This window comes from Pyxicephalus adspersus, chromosome 12 (genome assembly GCF_032062135.1).
Source record: "Pyxicephalus adspersus chromosome 12, UCB_Pads_2.0, whole genome shotgun sequence".
NCBI lineage: Eukaryota > Metazoa > Chordata > Amphibia > Anura > Pyxicephalidae > Pyxicephalus > Pyxicephalus adspersus.
Window position 1 is genome coordinate 40,427,847 of NC_092869.1, and position 18,294 is coordinate 40,446,140.

Here is an 18,294-nt window from a genome sequence, read left to right on the forward strand (position 1 = left end):
TATACAGATGACCAGTAAAGGAGAAATTTACAATTTTTTTTAAAATCCAGTGAATGATTTTAAATACAGAATAACTCATTTAAGTCCTTCAGAATCCTTTGTGTTTTTTTCATTGATTTAATTGTTATTGTTTATTGATATTCATGTTTGCTGCTCCCTTCAACAAACATGCAGAGCACCTGGGAGAGACTTCATCTACATGTATGCAATTTTGGGAAGGTGCTCAGTGTATTTCTGTCTGTATAGTATCTATATATAGAAGAATTTGTCTGGAGCGATGCATCATTCACTGCACAGCGAGTTAATGATACACTTGGGAGAAGAGGGGAGTCCTCTCCTGAGAAGGGCTTCTACTACAGCCTAAACGCTGCTCCATACATTATTCATCCCGCACCTCTCTGTCCGCCGATGTATATATCGGAAGGAACCTAGTTTACAGCTTTCCTGGGGATTATAAATAGACTTCTTAAAAGAAAATTCTGTGGCTCTGCAAACGTGAAGAACAAAAGGAAAGATTGTAGTATTCTTTAACTAAAGGGGAATTCTGCTTGTATTACATAACCTACCATTCTATTTTTCCAGGAATCATTTTACTGTAAATTGTCTGACTTTTCTGTCATAGCATGGCATAGGCTAGGTTGCTCCAATAACGGAGTCAGCAAACTCCAGCCTTTAGGCCAGATACAGCCTAGCCAGTACTCTGTTCCGGCCTAACACTCCCCTGGTCGATCTGTCTAACCCTGGCCGACAAGGGTCGGCAACCCGCGGCTCTTGAGCCTCCTTGTTATGCCTCCCTTCCGTAATTACCACGACCAGGTTTAACACTTCCGTGGCCGGAGTAAGGGGAGATTCCCTCTCCTCCGTATGCATTGCGGAGGAAAGGAATTTCCCTTCAGAGGCGTTCCTGGTGGGGGGCAAGCTTTGCAGCAGAGATAACTGGCTCCCTGTGCTGCTTCTGCTTCTTGCAGCTTGTGCTCTGCTGGAAGTGTGATGCAAAAGGCTGATTAAGTTAGACTTAAATACTTGCACTGCTCTGATATAAAACACATCAAAATAGATTCATGAATACTGACTTCTATATGCATTTATATATACTGGCATCTATATGTATTTTATACTATCTTGTAGCAAATGAGAACATTACCTGGATACATTTTGCTAAAACACTGTGTGCCATAGGCAACTGGTAATAAATGAAATCCTTGCTTGCATCCTTTTTTCATTCTTTACATGTCAGAGTTGCCAATCTCCTGCAGCTACTTCCTGTGTTTCTGTACCCCAGTAATGGCTGCATGGTATTTCCTAGGGGAGGTTTCCTAATGTTCAGACCTCCATTGGGAATAAGTGGTTCTGCATGGCTCCCAGCAGCTGGCACATTGATGGCTGCTTGGTCACTAGCACTGCAGCACTGGATCTTAGAGAACCAGCATCTGCAGATTTGACAGCGGGCAGCAGTGAATGGTACTGTACCCATTCCCTATGGGGCTGCCACGGCCCTGAGGCAGCATTTCACTGCCATGAGGAAGTGGTAACCACACCGCAACATTATTGCCAGTCTGAACATTTCTTAAAGGACACATCAGTGAACCATGCTTGTGCAATGTATATGGAAACATTTATTTGTAGTCTTCAGTGGAAGCCTATGTGCTTAGGATGGTGCTTCCAACATTTCTTATCCTTGAGAATATGTTCAAGGACCAGCAGTAGGGCTCTGTATGCATGGAGAGATACCGGCTAAAACCACAAACCCATTAACAAATATTGGGACACATCCCCACCAAAACTCCTGCCTGAGGACCCAGTGCTCCTCCTTTGTACTGATTCACAAAATAATATTAATGTCATTCAGCAGTTGTGAATGTGTAAAAATATCGCCCCAATTCCAATCCTAATCTTATACAAGCCAAGCCTAATCTCATTTTAAGGTTTCTACAAACTCTGGAATTGGACCAGGGAAGACGTGTTTTAAGACACATTGTAGTATTCTGCATTTTCAAGCATCTAAACACATGAAAATCTAGGCCAGGGTGATTTTTTTTAATACTGGAACATTTTGGAGTTGTAATGGTGGATTTGGTGTAATTCAAAATGAATGACACCTACAGTACAACCACACGTTTTGGAAATAGGCCCTCACTTCTCAAGCCTGCACATGTGCGGAGCTCCCAATCTCCCTGCTGGATTTTTATTTATTTTTTTAGGGCAGACAACTAGAAGAAAGAGAGTGGGCTTTTTTTGCGGCAAGGAGGACATTAGTGATATATAAAATCCATTGTAACTTTTATTAATATACCAAAAACATAAAATCAGAATAAAACAGCATTTACATGATGACACACTGTACTTTTCACTAGAGGTTCTACAAACGTGTGTAAGGCTCATAGTTTAGAAACCTGGGTCTTATCCCGACGCGTTTCACCCAGATGGGCTTCCTCAGGGGATATTGGAGACCCTGAAACTACAATGATAACAAATATAAGTGATACTTATACGTATGGGAATGCTGTTTTATTCTGATTTTATGGTTTTTGTATAATAAAAAAAATTACAATAGATTTGATATATCACTAAGGTCCTCTTTGCCGCAAAAAAAGCCCACTCTCTTTCTTCTAGTTGTCTGCTCTATTAGCAAGTCTAAATTTGGATGAAAAAGGGCTTTGGCATAAAACCAACTGGATTAGTAAATGGTATAATTATAACCAAGATACGGCTAGTTACACTCAACACACTAATGGTCTTTGAAACTTATTTAAATACAATGGAGGATGTAACAGGAAGGGCTAAAATACACCAAGCTGGGCATGAACACTCAAAACCCCAGATGGACCAGAACAGAGTTAGGAATGTTGGCAAGGAGATCTCACTTTTGGAGCTTCCCTATCTCTAGACTTATAGGAATTCCGGGATAACTCAGCTCATTAGGCTTTACCCACAACCAGTGGCAGATATAGACAACAGTGGGCAGAAGTAACTTAGGCCCCGGCCTTGCTGAACTGATCTGGGACCCCTGTTGGTTAGGAAGGATCCAGGGCCCTTGTGCAGCTGCACACTTTGCACCTCCCTATGTCTGCCTCTGTCCCTATTTCTGGCTATTACAAGTTTCTGCATTTCGTATCATCGTTGCTGCTCATGCTGCATTTCTTAAAAAGATCAAAAAGTGATAATAAAATTGCAAATAGATTAAATCCCTCGAATTATGTTTCTGTCGGCTTGTCAATACATATGTCTATATCTCCCAGCTCCACAAATCTGTTCCGGCGTATCATATAGCACGGCACGTTAATGTTTAGACAAGCGGGCGAGTTGTTTGCCTTTAATTGATTAAATGTCGCTTTAAGAATTTGTCATAAAATATCCATATGTATACGTGTGCCGAGCCTCGCCATGCAGACAGCACATGGCCAGAGAGTCAGTTGGAAGAGATGCGTAAAGCAGCAGTGACATATGGACTGCAAGAAGCGGATTGTGTACCATCGCTGCCATTCCTTCATTGTGGCTGAATAAAATTATCAGCCAGACCCGTGGCTAGAACACTCAACGCCTCCGGCCATCTGGGATTCGCTTTCATTCCAGCGCTGTCATCCCAAGATTATTTTTTTCTAATGGACTTATGGAAACCTCAGCATGGCTGTAACAATATCAGAATGTTATACCATTGTTTAAAGCCCAACTCCAGCTTGTTTTCTTTCTTTTTTTTAATATATTTTTACCTATTAAAAAAAGGGGAATCTGTACTATTTGTTCTCTCCATACACCAGATCTGTTCCCTGTATCCTGCTCCTAGTAGCCTTCTCTGAATTGACTGACACCCATTCTCTTTCAATGCCTTGAGCCCAGGCTGTCATGGACATATCCCCAGATCTTCCCCATATCTTCATCACAGACTGGGCTTACAGTCTATTGCACAGAAAGAACTTGTAAGTAAAAACCTTTTAATAATAAAAAAATGTATAAACCCTCTCCAGCACTAATCCCACATCATAATCTGTGAATGGTTGGCTATGCCCTATCATCATCACATTGCCTGGGCTGAGCCCCATTCCAGACCCGTGGTGAACCTCAGAATTCTAGCACGGGGTCAACGGGGGTCCCAACCGGTCCCATTCAAACCATTTTTGTGCACGTGACTACATGTAGATGTGGCAGATCACAGCACAGTTCCAGCAAGTGACAAGTTGCTTTTAGAAGAATCAGACTGATCATAACTGGATATTAAAGCTTTAATGTAAAGATAACAGAGACTGCTGATCCAGGGAACATCCGATGGCCTCCTGGAATCAGGAAGGAATATTTTTCGCCCGTTGAAGCAAATTGTACCTGAGGTTTTTTGCCGTCCTCTGGATCCTATGTCTATAGGGTTTTATATCTGGGATATGTTTATTTCACTAGTGGTTGAACTTGATGGACTTATGTCTTTTTTCAGCCTGACCTACTATGTAACTATGACTGTGGCTGTAAGTACAACTTCCAGCAAATGTGTTGCCTGTGGTGTGGTTTGCCACTCCTAGGTGCACAGCAGTAGTTTGCAATATGCAGCCATACTGGTATTTCTGTATTAAACCACACAACTTTGCAAGCGTGTGTGCTATTGAAGTCATCACACATCTCTGGAGAAGAACAGCACATGCGAGCTTCCATTTTAGTTCTTTTCCAGTCTATGGTCTGATAACTAAAATTCTGATATCAGTGGTGATTCAGCCAACGGCGATCACTGAAATGGGCCTAAATATTGCATTTTGCTAAATCTGTTTGAATTGATTGTACCAGAAATCTTGAGATCTGATCTCTTCCTGAGCTCTCTGCTTGTGCTTTACTGTTATTAGTTACATTGTCCTTGGCTGTTTCTGAGGACAACAGAACCATGAGGGATAGAATGAGGGCAGAATTCTGTAGTCTTATTAAACTAAAGGTTAAACTAAAGGAAAAAAAGTTTAAAAAAGAAAACTAATGCAGCTCCAGAATTAGTAAAGGGCAATATATTAAATTTTTTGGGGGGTTTCACTACACTTCATGCCCCAGAAGTATAATAAATCCTATTAGATAATAAAGCCGAGCCTGCGATGCAAAATAAAATCTGGATTTTGCAGTGAGGTTAATCCATAGTAAAGCAGATACATTTCCAGGAACGATCATTTCCAGGGATAAATCCCCAGTACTATGGGACAGTTGGGGACCCTTGGCAGCCACGTTCAGGTTGCGTTGTCGGTGGCACAGGGAGAACAAGGGCTGGGGTGTTATTATTCATGAACCCAGAAGCTCGGTATTAATAGAGATACAAAGGCTTGTCTTTCCTCCTGCTCCTTCTAACAGTCTTGGCACGGTGACCAGGCACTGTCGGCACACTGCTGGAGGCGGCGTTCTTGGCTGCGAATACAGGGCATGCCCTCTGTCACTCATGGAGTGCAGCCTTCTCCAACTGTCTCTTTTCAACAACTTTATCATCAATCTCATTATTAACAGCTTCACTGCAGACAGAAAATGCAAACAAGGGCTTTCGCCCATGCCAAATCTCTGCAACGCACTAGACACCAGGCACCGCGCAACGTGAAGTTCAGAATGGAGGACGCGTGCCAAATGAGACAAATTTAAAGAGACATTCAAATAAAATTTGGGAAAAAAGAGGAGATGGTTTTCAATTATTTTAAATTCTTTGTCAGCGTAAAATTCTATTTTTCAGTACAATTGGTTGTTACTGGTGATATAATATCCTGAAGGCTGAGACTCCAATTTTCTATGAGTAAAAAAAATGTTTTTTGGGAAATTCAGATGTGCCTCTTTTTATAATCTGAAATCTGGGTGCCCTCTGCTTGATACCTACACCCCTATCCAGCAATAATTCTCACAATCTGAGAAAAATATAGGACACTATAGGAAACTACAAATATTTAATTCCACATTGTAGGACAAGTTTGGTTGGATGCCAGTCAACTATCCAGCCATAGGAGACACATGCAAGCACAGCAAACAAACTCAATGCAGATCATGGCCTTGGTAATACAGATTGACATAGCAATTCTGCTCATAATAATTAGTAGAATGGGCCTGATTTATTAAAGCTATCCAAGGCTTGAAAGAATACATTTTCATCATTGAAGCTGGGTGATCCAGCAAATCTGGAATGTATTCCTTCAAAGTCATTTATTTGCTAGCAAATGTTTTGAATCCTGGATCAGATCCATTGCAGGTTTGCTGGATCATCCAGCTTCACTGATAAAAGTGTATTCTCTCAAGACTTGGAGAGCTTTAATAAATCAAGTCCATTGAATGACTTTCCTATGAGCCCCGTTTGAAATCTCAGCTGTTGTGCAATGGAGGGCAAGCATTTATTGTAAAGAAGGAATATTTGAATTTACATTTTTACAATTATAGCTGTTTGACTACCAGATTGTCACCCAATCAGCCAGCTCAGGCAGCAAAAATCTATTATGTATGGTCAGCATTAGGGAAATGCAAATATGCACCTGGTTAGAGCCTGTGTGCAACTCTCTAGGCTGCTGCCTCCACTTCTTCCAGCAGGGGGCAGTGTCTGTGGCTGCTAAACAGCAGTGGTAGAACTGGCACCCAAAATTCACCCAACTTTTATCAAAAGTTTATATTTTTCACATTGCATTCTGTTGGAAAATGTATGAATCACAAGTAAATGTTTTTCTTCTATTTTCTAATTGATTCCAAATAGAAAAATGTATGAACTTTGCTTAAAAATGGAGTGAATCTTGAGCGAAAATCCATATACATATATATATGGGTTTTTGCCCAAGATTCAGTATATTTATACTATATATATATATATGTATATATATATATATATTTATAGTTAATAAAGCCCTACTAGACCAATATCTAATATATATGGGGTTCCCCATATTAAAAAGGTTGAAAAGGGCTGCATAAGGGGTAGTGCTGTCATCCTGGAATGGGCAGGATCACCAGGTGAAAAAAAAAATTTGAAAAATTCCTAGAAAAGGGAAACTAATGCAGCCATCACATCTATGGACCGGTAAGCTGCAATATATCACAATTTTGTTTTCGGGTTCTATCCGGTGAATAAACACGTAGGTGAGGCAGCAGAACCCTTCCAAAGCAATGATGGGAAATGTGTTATTTCCTTTCTTCCCTTTTAATGTCTTTATTAGAATATCTATTTTCTTTTGCCTCTGGCCTTAATTTAGGAATAATCCGAACTCCAGCTGATTCTGAAAATCAATTTTGAAACTTGCTCTCGAAGAAAGTTCTCCAACTATCCCCTAATCCATTCCTATATCAAACTCATTTTGAAAAATCATATTAGTCAGGGATACATTATCTAATATACCGTTCAGCTTTAATAATGCAGGATCTTTATGCACCTAAAAAAAAAAGAAGTGTTTTTTACGTTTTAAGTGCCTTAGGAATGTAAGTTTTTGGCAGGGACCTGCGTGCAATATAGAGATAATTGGCTGCAATGAGCCCATCTGCCGGGCTGGGGACAAACAATAGTTTAAGGAAATTCCTCCAGAGTCACTTAGTTCTTGTTTCTGCTAAAGACTGAGAAATCAAGGAGTTGTTCTTCGAGTCATAAAACAGACCTAGAGATTGAAATTTCCATGGGTAGAAAGTAAACCTGTAATAATTATGTTTCTGCTAATATTAGTCACTTAAAGTGCACCTGTGCCCAAAAAGTGGGCAATAAACACCCTTACCCTTCCCATCTTGGCTGGTGAGAGGGGCTGGCAGAGGCCTGTGCCCTGATAGTGGACATTCACGCCCTCCTTCTCCCTCTTCCCTTCATGGCTGGTAATAGTGGCCCAGATAGTGCGCATTCAGGCCCTTCTCCTTCCTCTTCCTTTCATGGCTGGTGATAGTGGCCCAGATGGTGGTCATTCAAGCCCTTATCCTTTCCCCTTGCAATCATGGCTGGTGGGAGGAGATTGCAGTGGCCTGTGTCAGTATGGTGGGCAAAAAGACCCTTCACCTCCCCCCTTTCCAAAATGGCTGGCGGGGGGGGGTCTGGCAGAGGCCTGTGCCCTGAAGCCCCTTCCCACTTCCCCATTTTCCTTCTCTATCTCATCCTGGCTGGTGGAAGGGGCTGGCAGGGACTGGCAGGGGCCTGTACCCAGATAGTGGGCATTAAAGACTCTTCCCCCTTTTCCTTCCTCCTTCCGTTCCCCTTCCCATCATGGCTGGTGGGACGGATTTGCACAGATAGCGGCCAATAAACCCACACTCCCCTTTTCCTTCTCCACAAAGCTGATGGGGGAGAGGTAGAGGCCTGTACCCAGACAGTGGGCACCGATTTTGGGTGATGGGAGGGGCTGGCAGAAGCATGTAAGCCCCTTCCCCTTTCTTTTTTTCTTTTTTTTTATTACTTCCCCTATATTAGACCTACTGGTTGCATCCCTGGCTCTCTGTATTGCTCAATGCAATGCAGGCATAATATAGCTGGCAGGTTGCTGTACACAGCTTCCTTAATCCATCACAGCATCCTGCCTTATTACTGCATTGATGCAAGCAGTGGGTGGCTCTTGGGAATAGATACAAATATCAAAATTATTAATAGCTGGGTACCAGTGTGGAGTAGTTGGGTGTAAAACCCACATTAGATACCCTTCCTGCATGTCTGAACTATAAATAAATGAAAGGTGTAGGCCAGGGCAATAAAGCTGGGAAGGAAAGATTTAAAAGGATCTCTTCCCGCCATGAGGGAAGTTCTTTCGTAAATTCTGGACCTTTTAGTGCAGACTGGGAGAAGCATATAATGTGCAGTAAGAGTGAGACATTTCAGCACAGAAGAGGAGCATGTGAACTGTACGAGGCTGCAGGATGGAGCTCAGCTTTAAATCGAGCCGCCATGGACCTCTGTAACTGCTTGTACTATGGGACAATTCGTCCTCATGATTCACAACAATCTTTCTGATTCTGTTGTGTAATTTGAAAATGAATTTCTCCACCATGCCTGCAGCTACAGAGGTCAGTGAGGCTTGTTTTAATGTCCTTTTTCTACTCATTCAGAATATAGAATAACACTTTAATGTATGGACACAGATGCACAGATGTACAGTCCTTTATTTGTTTTGATGGAGAAAATATACAGTGCCATATTACATATAATTGAAACAAATGTAATTGTGCAACTGAAATTGTACACTTTCCTTTTTTAGTTCACACCTATTAGATGGGAGAAGGGATAGAAAATTGAGTTTCAATGTATAGTACAGTGTACAGTTTTTACCAGAACAATATTAGAGGGCAAATCTGCCAACAGAGACACTTCTTAACTATCTAGACAGTCTCACCTGACCATCAGATGTGCAGTGCTTTACACCTTGATGCATGGAATTGCCGCCATTGCCACCATCGCAACTTCATAGATGTGAGCACGTTCATCCGCATATCTCCTGTAAGCTTATCACGTCCCTAACTCTGGACGATATATTGAAGGGTTGTTGCCTTTTAAAAAAATAAAGTTGTCGCTAGTGGTGGTCGGATAGTTCCAAAGCTGATTGCAACCTGGATCAGAGCTATTTCCACTTGGAATCGGAACTCTGATTTTGTCCAGGTAACTGGAGATGAAAGTCCAATTGAATCTGGTTGGATTGGTCAAGAAATCTTCCCAGATTATGAAAATTTAGCATTGTAAGGTATATTTTTTAATGAGTCATACTATACCTGATGTTGTGGTTACACCTGGCGGAATCTCTTCATCTCTGCAGGCACATGGTAGTAATGTAGCAGTTTGCTGGTAGAACCACACCGTGCGGCAAGAGGTGGCAGCATCCACCAGTGCATTGAGTGCTGAGGAGCCTTCATTCAGTGCACCTTTCCAAAATTGGACTCACCCCATGACAGCCTGGTAAATATTACTTTTCATTTGATATTTTTAAAACGTTTTAATGTGCTTGCATTCAAACAGAATCCAGAAGTTTATTAAATTTTAACTTAAAAAAGAGACACTTTCAGTGGTAAGAATTTACAAGGACTTTGTCTTTATATTGCAGGGTTGTCTCTGGCATTTAGGCACAGATGACAGCTATGCCCATAGTACATTGTACCTACCTAATAAGCAAACACCTTGTTATCAGTTTAAAATATTCTGCCGATAGTGCAGTCATCTGGACCATCTTGTGGTCAACAAGTAGTATTACACATGTTTTCAGAAGAATTTAACCTCTCAAAAGCAATTAGGATGATTTTCAACGGGTGATAAAAGCCATATAATCCAGAACTGTCTTGGTGAAAGTGTCTTTACAAATTAAAACAGAAAGCAGATCAGATGGCTGTCTCTGGTGATCAGTGGATTGAGTCTTTGTGAGCTGCTTGATCACTGACAGAATAAAGTGCTTATTTCTGGATAATAACCAAAGCCAGTTTTATTTTTGTCGTATGTTGACAGTTGTTTTTAGTGCAAAAATAGTTTAGTTATTCTTATAATTGTATTATAAGAAAAAATGCTACATGGGTGAATTGCACCATTTTAAAAAGGAACTCCAGCTGGATGGAAACCCAAAGGTATATTAAAAAATCAAAAGCTGTTTAACTTAATAATATTACAGAATAAAATACATAAAAAAGCCCAGCAAGAGTAAAATTAAAAAACAGCTTTGTTTGCAATAGTAATCTTCAGTTAGGAGCCACAGTTTCTTCAGTTTCCTATAGTAAATCCTTGCTGCCATTAGACGCCCTCCGCGTTCTGGGTTTAAATGACAGCCATAACCTAACCCTACACTTCAGCCGAATTCCTAACCCTATACCCCAACTGAATCCCTAACCGTACCCTCAACCAAACCCCTAATTCTACACCTCAACCAAAGCCCTAACCCTGCACCTCAGCTGAACCCCTAAATCGAACCTCAGTTGAATCCTTAACTCTAACCCTCATCCAAACTTCTATGCCTACACCTTAACAGAACCCCTAACCCCACACCTTAGCCTAACTCTGCACCCCTCCTAAATCCCTCACCTTACATCTCAGCCAAAACCCTAAGCCCACTCCTCATCTAAACCTCTATACCTCAACTGAACCCTAACCCCACACCCCAACTGAATCTGTAACCCCTTAACCCCTGTAACCTAACTTAACCCCTAAGCTTATATCTCAACCAAACTCTTAATCTTGCACCTCAAGTTAGCCCAGAACCCTGCAAATCAACCAAAACCCCATCTTTGCATCTCAGCAGAACCCCCAACCCTACACCTCAACTGAATCCCTAACCTTACACCCCTATGCCTACACCCCAACTGAACACCCAACCCTGCATCACAAAATAATTCCCAACCCTGCGCCTCAACTGAATCCCTAACTTTATCCCTCATCCAAACCCCTATGCCTACACCCCAACCGAACACCTAACCCTGCACCTCAGCCGAACCCCTGACCCTGCACCACAACCGAATTCTTAAGCCTACACCTCAACTGAACCGCTAACCCTGCACCCTAAATTATCGCCTGGTCCTACATCTCAAGCTAACCCGTAACCCTATGCCACAAAGCAACCCCCAGTCCAATCACCTCCCAACTCCTAACGCTACACCTCATTTTTTGTACCTCTAATGCTACCCCCACTGCCTAGCCTTACAACCTAAATTAAATCCTAACATTACATAAACCCCACACTTAACCCTGCACCTTAAATGAACTCCCCAAACTAAACCCTAAACCACAAACAAACCTCTTTTGAGAAGGTAGTAGGGGCAGTCAGTGCCCTTCTGAAAATCCTATTTTCTGTCTTTGGCTTCGATATTTTCTGAATCAGTGGTCAAAAACAAGCATGCAGCGGGTGAAGCCAAGCGTCAGTGTTCTATTGCCCCCCTGTGGGGTACAATGATGTATAAAGGGGCATCACAGCCAACACAGCACTTATTACATTTTCACCTAACTCATGAAGTGGAGGGGAACCTATTGCATAAGTAGGTTTAAAACAACAGAGTGGCACATTAACTTTTGCTCTGATATAAATCAGGACCCCTCTATATTTCTTTTATTTGCATATGGGGCCGCTAGGGACTTGGCCTGGAGAGGTAAGGGAAGACATGAAAAATGTTAGAAACTAATATATACCATACCGATATGTGATGGATGGATTTCAGCCTCATCAAAATAGTTGAGGACAGTTTCATCTTCAGTATTCAGTTCCCGAAACGTAGCTATGGCCCTGAGATAACGCTCCTGTGTGTAATGCGTTCCAGCAACCACACTTTCTGGCAGATTGATCACACGGTTTTTAAGGAATTCATCAGATGCATCCAAAGAAATAACATAGTCTACAAACATTGACAAAAGAAATAACAAAGCTCAGTCAAACATGAGTAGATTGCAATCCACTGACATACTTTTGCAATTATTTAGTATTTTATGTAAGTATTTTGCAGCAAGGTGGCTCAGAGGTTAGCACTCTGGCCTTTGCAGCGCTAGGTCCCAGGTTCGACTCTTGACCAGGACATTATCTGCATGGAGTTTGCAGGTTCTCCCCGTGTTTGCGTGGGTTTCCTCTCACAATCCACAAACATACAGTTAGGTTAATTGGCTTCTGCCCAAAATTGACCTTAGACTGTGTTAAAGACATATGACTATGGTAGGAACATTGTAAGGGACAGCTAGTGACATGACTATGGACTTTGTACAGCACTGTGTAATATGTCAGCACTATATAAATACTGTGTAATATTACATAATATTAATAATAATATTAATAATAATAATATTAATAATAATAAAGCGTCTGCGAATAACACTGATGGACTCATTGAGTAAATAAAGCTCTAACTGTATACTCACTTATTATATTTCACTTGTGTAGTGCCATTGATATGTCCCATACCAAAATACATTTTGTAAAGATATGTGTTGAAAGCTGTGCCTACTCACAGTAAATATATTTGTTGCATGCCAAAAAACCTTCTGTTCTTTCTTCTTATGTTTCTTCATATGTCTCAATTGTGTATTTAGCTGTTTGGATAAAGTTTCTGCTTAACGTTTCTTTTATTTACATACCTGGAGTGATGGTTTTATCGAAACGTGGAGCTTTACTCCTACTCTCCTCCTCTTCTTCTCCTTCTTCCGCTAAAAACCCAGAAACATAGTACACTAGATCACATCTTGTACATTTACAGGAAACACCTACAATGTTCGACAAAAGTGAAAGATTCTTACGTACAGTTGAAAAGCTCCTTTGCTTGATCGTAGGTCTTGGGATATCCATCTAGGACATAGCCCTGGTTCTGGCAAGGCATAGACTTCAGTTTCTCCTTCATGAACTTGATCACATAGCTGTCATCTAGACGCCCTGCATTCATATATGATATGATATACATTATAGGAAAACTTTTCTGAGGCTTATCTATTACAAAACCATGAGCTTCTCAGGTATCCTTTTCCAAAATCAAGGATAATATTATGGTCTAGCTACCCCATCCTTTTCATCGATAAAAGCCTCGACTCTTTCTGTGACAGATATCTGTCTAAATGTATTGGTGCACATAGAGAGTAAATACCTCCGTTTTGTTCCATGTTCTCCTTTACAGAGTCCAACAGCTCCTGCCAGGATTCTGGACCTTCTTCCCCCTCCTCTTCCTCCTCTAGAGGGGTATTTATTAGCCTTTCCTTTACACAAAGAAAAAAAAACATTGCATTATGTAGACAGACTGGTTAGCCTTGGATTAAAAGGGGACAATGATTGGGGATTCCTGGTCTACTTGTGACTTACAAGACAACCAAAAATCACAGATCATAGATATTTTTCATTGTTGATATTCAGCTGCAGTGATATTCATACAATAGCAATACTGACATATTACTACAATGCAAGAGTTGACTAGCTCTTCGACCACAATTCTCTGGAAAAATGGAAAAAGTCAAAACTGTAACCTTTTCAATGCCTGTATCCTTAATGTGTTAAATAATTGCTCCCCCTGCCGTACATAGTGGTTTACTCCAATGGTTTATACATCTTGTAGTGACTTATGTGCTGGTGAAAGGAAATTCAATGTGTGGCAGGGGAAGCAGCTATGCAGATATGGAAGTATGGAATACTTTCAGTGGTTTGGGAGCAGTTAAGTGACATCAGAAAGGTAAAGAAGGTAAGTACAGATGATCTTTATTACAGCACTGCCCTCTCTTATTTTTTAGAAAATCTTTTTTTTTTTTATACAATAACTAAACATATGGAAAAGCACAGTTCCAAAAGCATGTTTATGTAATATGCAACGCTTTGGGGGAACAGAACTGTCTATTGTCAGAACAGTCAATGTCAACACTCCTATTCCAAAGCTGGTATCAGGGCATCCCAGCACAGGAGAGGGAAGTGTGGAATCTAGGGGTTAGGATAACTTTACAGCGGGTTGGGATAGCAGGGTTGGTTAGTGTTAGGGTCACCGTGACCATCAATGTTAAGGAGAAGTGTAGTGGGAGGGTTAGTACTATGATTGCAGGAAGGGTTGGTTCTTGAGTTGCAAAGAGGGCTAGGGTTACAGGAAGGGTTGGTATTGGAGCTACAGGAAAGAATAATGTTAAATGTACAGGTTAGTGTTAAGGTTACAAGAAGGATTAGTGTTAGGGTTACATAGAAGGTCAGCACTAAAGAAGGGGGGGGGGGTTTAGAATCACAGTGAGAATTAGTGCTAGCCCCTGAGCGTTCTAATTCTGTCCGTATTTTTACGCAAAAAGCGTTACATTCTTTTGCATAGAAATTTATTTTACAATGTAGGCTTATAATTCTTAGGCATAACCCACCGAAATATGTCCAATATTTAATAAATTTAATAAAAAACTTTAAATAAAAAAAAAAATCTGGTAAAACAAGGGTGCATAAAAATACTAAAACCTGTAATATAACTGTACAGTAGCATGTATAATATGTATATAATTATATATATATATTATATAAAGATTTCTTTGTATTGGACTCAATACAGCTATTTTGTATTGAATGCATTACAAAATTATTTGAATTTCCCGCTACGCCTCCTGCCCACACAGACATCACCAGGAAACCCCCAGAGAACGTCTCTGCAGTTGCCAGCTGAAGATCGAAGGAAGAAGACGTGTCCCAAGGAATTGCAAGGACAAGAAGGACGCCTGAGGAACACCAAAGGAAGAAGGTAGGTGGGGTTTTTATTCTGTTTTGGCAAGCCTGAGTGTGATTCAGGATTACCGCTTTTTGCAGGTAAAAGCCACCCCAAATCACACTAGGGAATACCGCTAGGGGGGCTAGAGATAGTGGTAGAGTTACAAGATGGAATAGAATTACAAGAAAGGTCAGTGTTAGGGTTGCAGAGTGAGTTAGTGTAGGATTTACAAGGAAAGTTAGTGTTAGGGTCACAGGGAGAGATAGGTGTTGTGCTGAGCAATGCTAGAAAACAAGACATGCAGCAGACAGATAATAGAGTAATAAAATAGAATATTGTTGCAGACTGCAGCAGTGTTTACATACCAGATTAGCAATGGCCTCCGCGATGACGTCTTTTATGTGAATGTGATGCAGCTTGTAGTGTTTGCATAGCAATTTTGCTACTGTTGTTTTACCCACAGCAGGAGGACCAAGGATACAGATACGAATGGGCTGAATATATGAAAAAACAATACAATTAAGAACATGAACCCTGTAAAGCAATTGCAGCATTTTAACTGACAGTATAGCACAATTTTATTCAATCAGATAAAACTAGCAACCTGTTACTTTAATAAAACACCTACTATTCATAGAGTCTTCATCTTTCTAACACATGTGAATGAATTTACAACATTTGGACTGGTATGTGTAACTACTACTTTTCCTTAGACATACTGTTCAATTTTCCTGACTATATTGTGAATAGGTAAAATGAATCAATTATGTGTTGAGTTCTGCATCGCACTGTAAAACTGATTGCTATCTGAATCCTCATACCAAAAGTCCTCGACTCTCCTTGAACTCTTTAACCACGGTTTCTATATTTTCCACCAGTCCACTCTGAGACACCCAGTTCATGGTAAAATTCTCCTTCAGGAACACTGCTTCCATCCTCAGGTTCACCAGTAAATGGTCAATCTCCAGTTGCTGAAAAAAAACAAGGACTTAATGACTGAAATACTTATTGGAAATGATCTGCGTCACAGCTTATTCAGCAAAGACCCAACAGTTGTAAGGGTGCTAATACCTGGCTTGCAAATTTCTGAATGGTGTTCCAAAAACAATGGATACAAATAGGTCATTTGTGGCAGTCTGCTCTCTAGCAGAGATGCATTAGGCACAATAGGAATCTAGGAAAGGTGGCAGCTTTTCCACTTCCCCATCCCTAAAGTTGATTGCATTAAGAACAGAAAAAGCCTCCCTGTTTGCCTTGTCAGTACTGGTATGGTCCCATAAGACAGCAACTACCTATAGGTCCATCTTCACCTGTCTGTGTTGTAACATATTCCTATATGCTCTGTAGTACTTTGGCTCCCAGCATGCAATGGCAGAGGAACAAAGTAAGTACTACTGCTGCTGAGAATAGAACCCGTTACTGAAAACCTAATGCTTTGTTCTGAATGAGTAAATGACAGGTTAGCTTTAAGGCCATAAACTAGAGCATAAAATAACAAGACTAAATTACTGACTGTTAGTTCTTTATTCAGGAACACAGCTTCTTTAGAAACCTTCTGAACTTTCCCAGGGCCGAGATGTACGCTGATAGTCTGCCGGAAAGCGAGATCAAAGAAAACATTAGTGTCCACATTCCGAATGCTCATCATAAGACGTCATTAAGAAATCTAAAAATATCTGTACCTTGACAATTTCTTCCAGTGTGTGAGTGGCGTCATCCACCGCTACCAGGTAGTGAGTCCGTGGCCTGCGGTCTCCAATGTTCTGTATTGAGCTGCAATCAGTTCATAATAGCATTAGGGACCTGTGGAGCTCAAGGTGATCTTACAGATCTTTTAATCAAGAGGGCAGTTACATTGAGTACCAGTAGTACAATACATTTACTGTAATTGCTCCTTTAAGAATCAAAGATGTGTAGTTTAAAGCTGAACTCCGGGCAAATACATGGATGTAATACAAAGATGAGAGCTTTTTACCTGCCAAAGAATTTGTATGTCTGCACATACAGTCCTAAGTTTTACAGAGCTCTGACATACAGCACAATCCTAAATCTAAGTGTCCGTCATGCTGATTGAGCGGCTTTAATACATTGAGGATCACTGACCCAGACACAGCTCAGAAGTTCTGATTTTGTTCTGACTCCATTCTCTGTATGCCTAATCCAATTCAGTGACTCAGAAAATAATACATTTTGAAGCATTCAGGCTGATAGCAATTTCAGGGGGAAATCAGAACAGTAAAGTTCTGTACAGTAATACATTTATGTTAGTTTTGGCGTTACATACAATAAAATACTAAATAAAAGGCACAAAAACCTCCTTACTTCCTTTGCTGCACTGAAACCCCTGCTAATATGTTAGCCCTCCTTACTAATCTATAGACCTGCAGAACTCCATCTATTCCCTACCACACATAAATATTCCTGGTTTGCTGGATCACCCAGCTTCACTGATGAAAGTGTATCTTCTCCAGTCTTGGAGAACTTTAATAAATTAGGTTTTATTTTTTTCTAGCTACCTAGACACCTCTAAACCTGCATACACACTGTGCATAGGGGAAGAGCTCTTGAACGATGTAGTTCTGGTGATGTCTATAGCAATGGAAGCTATCTTCCCTATCAGCTGCTCCTGGAAGAATTTTACTATGCTAGCAATTTACCAGAGATATAAAAAAAATTATTGTTACGACATGAACAAGATAAAATAAAACAGTAATACAGGGACATACTAAACAAGGGGAGAGGGGGTTTAAAGGTAAATCTGGGTCATGTCTGGACATACAAAGGGGAGAGGGGGTTTAAGGGTAAATCTGGGTCATGTCTGGACATACAAAGGGTAGAGGGGGTTTAAGGGTAAATCTGGGTCATGTCTGGACATACAAAGNGGTAAATCTGGGTCATGTCTGGACATACAAAGGGTAGAGGGGGTTTAAGGGTAAATCTGGGTCATGTCTGGACATACAAAGGGTAGAGGGGGTTTTGGGTAATTTGGGTCATGCCTGGACATGCAAAGGGTAGAGGGGGTCTAGTAGTAAATGTGGGTCGTGTCTGGACATAGAAAGTGTAGAGGGGGTTTAAAGGTATATCTGGGTAACGCCTGGACAAACAAAAGGTAGAGGGGGTTTAGTGTTAAATGTGGGTCATGTCTGGACATACACAGGGTAGAGGGGGTTTAGTGGTAAATCTGGGTCATGCCTGGACATACAAAGGGTAGAGGGGGTTTAGTGGTAAATCTGGGTCATGACTGGACATACAAAG

General features: G+C 40.9%; 1 protein-coding gene across 1 annotated transcript in view; it reads right to left on the reverse strand.

Moving 5' to 3' along the window:
- Positions 1 to 11,954: 11,954 nt before the first annotated feature.
- Positions 11,955 to 18,294, reverse strand: part of AK7 (adenylate kinase 7) — a 15,815-nt gene continuing 9,475 nt past the window's right edge. Inside the window, exons 8-16 of the mRNA XM_072427664.1 lie at positions 16,722 to 16,812; positions 16,553 to 16,630; positions 15,861 to 16,010; positions 15,405 to 15,533; positions 13,468 to 13,576; positions 13,131 to 13,259; positions 12,968 to 13,036; positions 12,040 to 12,237; positions 11,955 to 11,986 (exon numbers count right to left, since the gene is read on the reverse strand). Coding sequence (XP_072283765.1) covers positions 11,955 to 11,986; positions 12,040 to 12,237; positions 12,968 to 13,036; positions 13,131 to 13,259; positions 13,468 to 13,576; positions 15,405 to 15,533; positions 15,861 to 16,010; positions 16,553 to 16,630; positions 16,722 to 16,812 — 985 coding nt within the window. The remainder of the gene's footprint in view (positions 11,987 to 12,039; positions 12,238 to 12,967; positions 13,037 to 13,130; positions 13,260 to 13,467; positions 13,577 to 15,404; positions 15,534 to 15,860; positions 16,011 to 16,552; positions 16,631 to 16,721; positions 16,813 to 18,294) is intronic.